The following is an 8,916-nucleotide window of genomic DNA, read 5'->3' as shown; positions in this document are numbered from 1 at the left end:
GCTCCCCCCCACGATCATTGCCTCCCTTGATGCCCTTCGTTGTGCGTTCCTCTGGGTGGTTGGCGAGGGCCAGGCCTCCGGCGCCAAGTGCCTTGTCGCTTGGGACAAGGTGTGCTGCCCCAAGGACGAGGGCGGCCTCGGCGTCCGCACGCTTGGGCTTCAAAACGCGTGCCTCCTCGTCAAACTTCTCCACAGGCTTCACGTCCAAACGGACACTCCTTGGGCTGCTTGGCGTTTGGGCGAAGATCGGTGCCGGATCCATTGTCGCTGGCCCTGCTACCTCCACCGGTGGGCACTGGGCAGCGCTGCGCAGGCTGGTCCCTCTGTACCGGTGCCTCACTCGAGTCGCGGTCGGGGACGGCTGCCGCACCTCTTTCTGGCACGATGATTGGCTGCCGGGTGGGCCGCTGTCAACTACCGCGGCGGCACTCTTCTCGCGTACTACCTCTCCGGAGGCGACGGTCGCCCAGGTTCTCGACGACGGCGTGGACATCATCTTGGTTCCGCGTCTATCGCGGGTTGGAACGGACGAGCTGATCTCGCTCCACGCCACCCTCGCGGAGTTGACGCGTGTTGACGGAGCTGACCGTCGCTCCCTCGTCCGCTGCTCCGGCTCCAAGAAAAGGCTGGTCACCGGTGATCTCTACAAGCTATGCAACTTTGGCGGGACTGTCTCCCCCAACGCGGATTTCCTTTTGAAAAGCCACGCGCCATCGAGGGTCATGTTCTTCGGGTGGCTGCTCACCCTATCGCGTGTCCAGACGCGTGACATGCTGCTACAGAAGACCATCGTGGACGCTGCCGGGGCTGGCTGCCCCCTCTGCGATGCCACGCTCGAAACCGCCAGCCACATGGCGCTCCACTGCCCCGTAGATGCCCGCTTCTGGGAGACGATTGGCGTCGTTGTGCCGCGCGATGCCCATGTAAGGGACCTCCACCTCCTGCCCATGCCGCCTTCGATCGATGTCGAGACGCCGCCTGCCTTTGCCCTCCTTTGTTGCTGGCAAGTTTGGAAGCAGCGGAACGCCGCCGTGTTTAGGGGGGCGGCACCCTCCCTCCCCTTCTCCTTAAGCTGTGCCGAGATGATGCGGCTGGGTGGCGTGGCCGGTTCCCGGTTCTACAACGCCCCAGGATTGATGCCTGACATGTCCTCTCCCCTAATGTAACTCGATCCCTCTGGCTCTCTATCACTCTGCTGTAAACTATCTGGGGTCTGCCCCTTTTTTTCAATATATTCAAGTGGGGAACCTCTCCCCCCGTGATATTCAAAAAAAAAACTTCCTGGACTTCAATTATCATGGCTCGGATCGATATTACACATTTACCTTAGATTGACTTATGTTTTCTCAGCTGCTGTAATACTTTGCCGATGAAAAAGGTCGATCTTGTTTGCATAAGAAAGATCGATTAGTGTGTCTGTGTCTTCATCATTTATCTAATGTCACACGGTGTAGCCAAAGGTGTATATATAGATAACACGAAAAAATAAACGACAACAACAAAGAACAGCGCGGCAAGACGCGCTAGGTCCTTCTAGTTTTGGGTAAACTTAAATGCCCACCGTAATTTGGAAACAATATAGTTGTAGCGTGGAACTATAAAATTTAATTATAAGTCTGGAAATATAAATAATAATACTTTATTATTGCCTCTCTGGGCATATTATCCAACGGGATGAGAAACTAGCGACGCAAGAAATAAGAGATACAGTTTCCGAAAGAAAAAAAAAAGGAATAATGGGAGAAACTAGTAATAGACTAATAGCTTTGTGATAGTCGACTGATCGAGACCTACTACCAATTTCTCAGTCGACTATACCCAGCCATGCATGCACTCCCGTACGTACGTCAAGTAAACCATGCACGCTAAGCGAACTAACATTATTCCACCGTGGATCTTAAACCCAGCCATGGATGACGGTTGACATCGGCAAGGGCCTGTTCCGGTGCAGGTTTTAAGCAAGGTCCGGTCCGGACGAGGCCTTGGTGACGCCGATGAATTCAACCGTGGGGGCAGCGGGGCCCTTAGCGATGTCGGCGGTGAAGGTGTCGTACCGGAGGAACACCTCGACGAGCAGGAGCCTGCCGACGAGCACGGCCAGGTTCTTTCCCGGGCACTGCTTGTTGTCGACGCTGGGGTTCTCGGTCTCCCGCCCATTGGACCAGTACACGTACTGGAGGAGCTTGCTCCCTTCCTCCCCGAGGAACCTGTCCCCGACGAACTCCCCCGCCGTGGCGCCGAACACACGAGGGTCCCTGGTAGCGCAGGGCTGGTACCCGAAGAGGATCTCCCCCTTCTTGACGGCGAACACCGCGTCGTGGCTCTCGATGTTCAGGTCGGCCTTGGCGCGTCCGAACTGCCTCTTCACGGGCGTGTCCAGCCGCAGCACCTCCAGCACCGCCGACTTGGTCAGCTCCATCTTCTCCACCGCCGCCATCGTCACCTTGCCTCCGGCATCCGCCACGGCAGCTCGTATCTCCGCGGCCAGCCTATGGTGGAACTTCTCGCCCGCCTCGGCGACGTGCGCCAGGATCCCTGGCAACAGCAGCTTCATGGCGCCGTAGCTGTTGAACACGGTGGCGAACAGAAGGTTGTGGCACGCCTCTTCCCGCGGAAGCCCGAGGCGCTCGGCCTCGTCGAGAGCCTCCGAGGCGGCGGCCGAGAAGTACTTGTACAAGGCCTTGTAGTCGCCGCTGACGAGGAAGGGAGGGAGATGCACCATGTGCAGGAGCAGCTCCTCCAGGATAATGGGGAGGCCGAGCGTTACTAGGGGGTGGAGCTGCCACAAGAGCCACTTTGCTGCTTTGGCCGGCCCGGAGGTGCCGAGGCCGGAGGCGGAGGGGAGAACGCCGTAGTAAGCGTCGCAAAGGAACTCGAAGCAGGTGGTGTCGCTGAGGGTGTTGAAGTTGGACTTGCCTCCGAGCATGAGCTGCGAGTCGACGGTGGCGAGGAGCGAGGAGAAATGGGAGCGGAAGACCGGGATGACGGCATCCTTGCGTGACGCCAGGACGTTGAAGAGCAGCTGCTTGACCTTGGCGTGGGTGGGCTCGGAGGGGTCGAGGTAGGCGCAGACGCGGAAGCCGCCTGTGAGGGAGGTGGAGGGCATGTAGGTGCTTAAGATGTTCATCTTCTCGACCTTGGTGAGGTCAAACAGCACCGGGAAGCTCTTGGCGTCGAGGACGGCGACGACGCGTGAGTCGGGCGCCATGAACGGGCCCGGCGGCACGTTGATGCGGATGACGGTGGAGCCGTACTTCTCGATGCGCGACTCGAAGTACTTGTCAGGGCCCTGGAAGTAGTGGAAGTCGAGGCGGTCGCGCACCGCCGAGATGAACGGGAACATGCCATAGCTACCCGGTACCGGCCGCGGCACACGGGAAGCCTCGCTGCTGTCGATGCCCTTCTTCTGATCCATGCTAATCTTAGGTCTCCTGCTTCAAATCGACCACGAGCAGATCTCAGATCTAGCTAGCTAGCTAGATTTTGAGCCAGGATACTTTGATTATGAGTTGCCAATGTAGCTGCATCTACTCGTTGGGTTTGGGCGTACAAATAGCCGGTAGCCGGGGCTGCCATTCAGGCAGGGCCGCACGTGCTCGCTACCGTGATTCGCGTTAACGTTCTTGATCAGTGCCAGATCGAGAATCCTGGGGCACCGTGATCCAAAGTCAATTTTCCAGATTACCAGAGTGCGGACGTTAATTTGGATCCCGAGAGCTATATATACGAGCCCTTTTTTAAACGGTTCAAAAACAGCGTTTTAAAGTTTTAAAAAAAGTCAAAGAAAAAAATTCTAGATGTAGTAGAAAATAATGTAACTCTACTAACAAGAGAAAAGATTAGCTCAAATTACACAGTATTTTAGGCTGCAGTGAATAGTGCAAATTTTCAAACCTTCAAATTCTGTCAGATTTTGTTACTTTTTATTCCTAAAGTATAAAGTATTTCGAAGGCCAGGTTTTGTCAAGTTGTACAACATATTCTTATCTACATCTAGAATCTTTTGTAGTATTTGGAACTGTAAAACAGGCAGGGGGGCACGTGCTTGGTACCGTGATGCGTGTTCTTGATCAGTGCGAGAGAATCCTGGGGTACCGTGATCCAAAGTGAATTTTCCAGTATACTAGAGTGCGGACGTTTGGATCCTGAAATACACTGAGCCCTTTTTTGAACGGCTAAAAAACAGCATTTTAAAGTTTCAAATATAACTAAGGAAAAAATTCTAGATGTAGAAAATAATGTACTCTACTAACAAGACAAAAATTGGCTCAAAATACACAGTATTTTAGGCTGCACAAAAAAGACAAAATCTGAAGCAGTGAACCGTGCAAAATTTCAAACCTCCAAATTCTATCAGATTTTGTTATTTCTAATCCTAAAATATAAGGTGTTTCCAAGTCCAGGTTTCATAAAGTTGTAGAGCATGTTTATATCTACGTCTACAATCTTCTGTACTCCCTCCATTTATTACTACGTGTTTGAAATTTATCTAAATCCTGATGTATCTAGATGTTAAAAAACAGAGGGAGTATAAAAGATTGCGAATGCAGATAAGAGCATCTCCAGTCGCGACCCTTAAACCGTCCCTCAAACGGCGCCGGATTGAGTGTTTGGGGGATGTGTTTCGTTCGTGTCACGTTTGGGACATCGCTCCCCAGCCGCGTCCCCCAAACGTCGCCCCCAAACATTAAAATACTCTTTTTTTTGTTTTAATAGATAGAAGAAAACTCTGTACTAATATTCAAATCGGTGCAACATAAACAAATTACATAGAAAAACTTCGAAAAAACATAATTAAGTTACATATAATTTTTTTAAACTACTACTTCTTCTTCTGTGATGGCCCCGCCTCGTCGTCCTCATCACGGTAGCGCTTCCTTCTCGTCACCTCTTCCGAAGAGGCGGTGTCGGTCGACGCGTCGGAGGAACTTGTGTCCTCGTCGTTGCCGGTGCTCGCCGGCTGCGCCTTGGCCTTGGCCTTGATGTTGGTCTTGGCCTTCGCTTTCGCGTCCGCCTCCGCCTTCGCAGGGGCCGCCGCCGCCGTCGCCTCCTCGGACTCTTCCTCCTCCGCCTCCTCCTCCACGGCATGCCATTCCTCCGTGCTATCCAGTGGCGGCGGGGCATCATCGCCGCTGCTGGGCGTCCGGACTCTATCCCACCAATGACGTCATCCTGAAGGCTTGCCCTCGCTGGAGGTGTCAGATGGAAGGCAAGAGATGTAGCTCATCATGAGAAGCTTGGATGAATGGCGGCCGGTTGAAGATCCGAAAGCGCCTACATACGAGTCTTATTGAGCGCGGATGAACGGCGACGCAGAAGTCGAAGAGAGCGGCGGTTGCTCTTTCGAGGAGTTCTCGCTTCATTCCGGCGGTTGGCGCGTCGGTCGACGCGGTTGCCAATGCGACGGTTCTCCTTCCCGACAACTGCACCGTCGCTAGGTAGGCGGCGGTTGAGCGTCCGAGCCGCTGACGCATCGGGCTCACACCTTCTCACCTCTCATTTCGTTGTGTCCGACGTGCCAGAGCGTCCCCCGTGTAGCGGGGACGGGGCCGGGACGTCGGACACCGTATTGAACTGCGCCGGACAAAAATCCTTTGGGACACGCGGCTGAAAATGATTTTTTGTTCGCCGCCCTAAATACCTTTGAGGGATGATGCTCTAAGAATATCTATTTTGTGAAACTTTAAAACGCTCGGTGTATCAGGGCAGCACGTGCTCTGTATGGTGATGCGCGTTCTTGATCAGTGCGAGAGAATCGTTTTTTTTTTCTGACAATAGTGCCAGAGAATCCTGGGGCACCGTGAACACGTTGGAGGATCCTGCCATTGCTTCTTTATTATGTGGCCAATAATGCTAGTATGTCTCTGGACAAGTTGTCCTTTATTTTTGCTCCTCTTTTCTTTAACCTTGCTAGAAATAGAGATAGGACTTAACTTAATAGCATCTCTAGTATCTTCTAATTCCCCAAAAAAAATTGGATGTGTTCGGCGTTTGATATTCCCTAACTGCCCACCAAAAAGTTCTTTCTTGTCCTGCGCGGCTCAGTATGTTGTTCGAAATCCCGAGTCTATCTCCGCTACACAAGGTGAAAGGGTGGAGGTGCGCACGCGCGGGCGGGTTCGACCTGGAATGGCCGTTTGGGCAGGCTGGGGTGCGTGCTTTGTGTGGATTGGCATGTCCCGATCGAGCCATCCCTGGCTTGGATTTTTCTTTAGAGGGACATTAAATGTATTCCATTAGCTTACACAGATTGGACAAACGCCAGCAAACAAAATCTCTTACAAAGGATGGTAGCGGGTCGGCGATTTGCACAAAAATAACCCAAAACTTAAAGAAAAGCACAGACTGACCCTCCGCCGAAACTATTTCACCCATCTAACCCTTTTGTGTGGCGCCCCTCCCATCGGCGCCACACATGCCAGTGTGGCGCCCCTCCTGCCGGCGCCACTCTCCTAGCCGACGTGGCGCCCTCGACGCTGAGCTGGTGCGCCGATCCGACGTGGCAGCATGTGTGGCGCCCCTCCCAACGGCGCCACACATGCCAACTTATAATTGCCCAAACATACTGTGAGACAATTCGTCTGGGACTTAGCCGTTTTGGCGAGGCTCTATCTGTGGCGCCGATGCCGCGGGCGCCACACTAGCATGTGTGGCGCCGATGCTACGGGCGCCACACAAAGAGGCTCACCAAAACGGCTAAGGACTTATCGTCCGGAGCCCCTGGATGTTTTCGACCCAAAAGTTGCTATATGTTGGCATGTGTGGCGCCGATGCCACGGGCGCCACACAGTGCAGTGTGGCGCCACTGTGAAGGGCGCCACACATTGACTTGTGTTAAAACCATGAAAAATCCTACCATACTCCAACAGTTTTGAGTACAACATTGGACACAACAAGTAGCAATTTCAGAACATACACATATAACACTTCATAGCTCACTTCATAGATTCAAACAACAAGTAGCATTACAGACATGGTTCAAAATGACATAGGGTTCACAACTCGATACTTATGAAGATATAGTTCACAACAACACGGAGCACATCCTAGTGTCGTCCTCGACGTGTCGTCCTCACGGGCTGCTTCCGGACGGCCATCCTCTTCGTTCGCTGCCGTGGCTCTTGTTGCTGCTGCTCCTCCTGCTCCTCCTGCTCGTCCTCCTCTGAAGATAACGGCTCATCGTTCCTCATCCTCGACAAAGATGATCTCCGCGGCGGCCCCTCATCCTCCTCAATGACAACCTTCTTTCCTCGGTTGACATAATCTTCCGGAGTGTACCGGTTTGGAGCCTTACCCCTTGGCTTGAACTGGTAAGCTGACCGTGGGGCTTGCTTGGAGGTATGCTTTGGAGGTATGCTTTGACTCAGAATTTCCTCGTCGTCAGGAATCTTCACAAACATGAACACATGAGATTACAAAAGTTAAAATTAGTAAGAACATGTTTGACAGCAACAAAATAGTCCATACCTCCCGCTCTTCAGAAGAGGAGGATGTAGGAATTTCGCCTTCGCGGCAACCTAGCAAGTTGGCTAACCGCCGCATCTTTCGTGCAGTGTTCTGCGTCATGGAACTCATGGTTACAAAGCCACCAGAACATAATAGCGTACATTCAAAGCTGGTGATCATACCTTAATGAAATTCCGCAACGGTCCGACAGGCTTTTCATCTCTCCCACTCTGGTCCCACATAATCTCGCACTCGTCAGCTGTTTTTTGGATCTCCGACCGCTGTGACAAACATAGCATACAAAATTTAAGCGAGCACATGGCAATCTAGATGATGTACTAGTTAGTGAGAGAATCCATTACCGCTGTTCCCCAACTCCACCGGTGGTTAAACACCGTAAGCGCCTTCAGCCAACACCAATGGGCCAGCTTCCCCCCACTGTCAGGAAAGAGAGTCCTTGAAATCATGTACCACAAGTACACGCGGGTGTATGTCCTGCGAGTGTCCTCGTTGGCCCCGTCCGGGCATTCTCCAAAGTTAGTCCTGATCCAAGAGAAAGATGCGCCGGCGGGAACCCTCTCCTTTGGATTTGCTGGCGCCGGAGGAGCCATGCCAATAAGCGCCTCCATCCGCCGGCGCCACCCATCGAAGCTGTGTTCATACACGGTGGCTCGCCCCGAATAGGTAGTCCAAGGATCATGGAAACATCCTGGAGAGTAGGGGCCATCTCGCCGGCCCTCAAGTGGAAGGTGTGCGTCTCCGGCCTCCACCGGTCGACAAGAGCGGTGAGTGCCGCGGCGTTCATGTTCGGCCCCCACGGCTTACAAGGGATATGAACGGGAGAAGACCGGTAGGCTGGATGAACTCCGTGTACCTCTCGTCATACGGTATATCCACTGTGCCATGGTAACGAATCTTCAAAGGGTGAAGATCTGTTGTCCTCTCCGTCATATGAACAGCCCGGTGATCCCTGTCGTACTCTTGATCCAGGAGCCACACCATCCTACATGTTTACACAAATACAACATATTATGAGCAACACATACATGAGAATATATCCAAATAAGCCATCACAAATACATCAAATACATACATATACATTCATATCTAGGGATAGAACACCATATGAGTTATTCCTTCACATACACATTCATGAAATTTGATGCCTAGGGTTCCTCCACAAATCTAGGAGACATACATATCTAGGGTTCCTACACATACACATTCAACACTTACATACCCATTTCAACACATACATAGCCATTTCAAACATATTTGGATACAATGCATACAATCTAGCAAAATTTAACATCTATGGTTCAAACACATGCATACAATCTATGGTTCCAACAAAACTATGGTTCAAACACATGCATACAAATCTATGGTTCAAACACAACCAACATTTCCAATCTAGGCAAAACGGCTAAATCGAATTAAACCGGAGCAAATCTTGGATGAATCGAAGGG

At 52.0% G+C, this 8,916-nt stretch overlaps 1 protein-coding gene across 1 annotated transcript; it reads right to left on the bottom strand.

The window, feature by feature from the left end:
- Nucleotides 1–1,954: 1,954 nt before the first annotated feature.
- On the bottom strand, nt 1,955–3,415 carry LOC124704182 (allene oxide synthase 2-like). The gene has a single exon (XM_047236425.1). The coding sequence runs from the start codon at nt 3,413–3,415 to the stop codon at nt 1,955–1,957; it is 1,461 nt and encodes a 486-aa protein (XP_047092381.1).
- Between the last annotated feature and the right edge of the window lie 5,501 nt (nt 3,416–8,916).

The sequence above is a fragment of the Lolium rigidum genome, chromosome 1, assembly GCF_022539505.1.
Source record: "Lolium rigidum isolate FL_2022 chromosome 1, APGP_CSIRO_Lrig_0.1, whole genome shotgun sequence".
NCBI classification, from domain to species: Eukaryota; Viridiplantae; Streptophyta; class Magnoliopsida; order Poales; family Poaceae; genus Lolium; species Lolium rigidum.
This window is presented reverse-complemented; position numbering and strand designations above follow the sequence as displayed.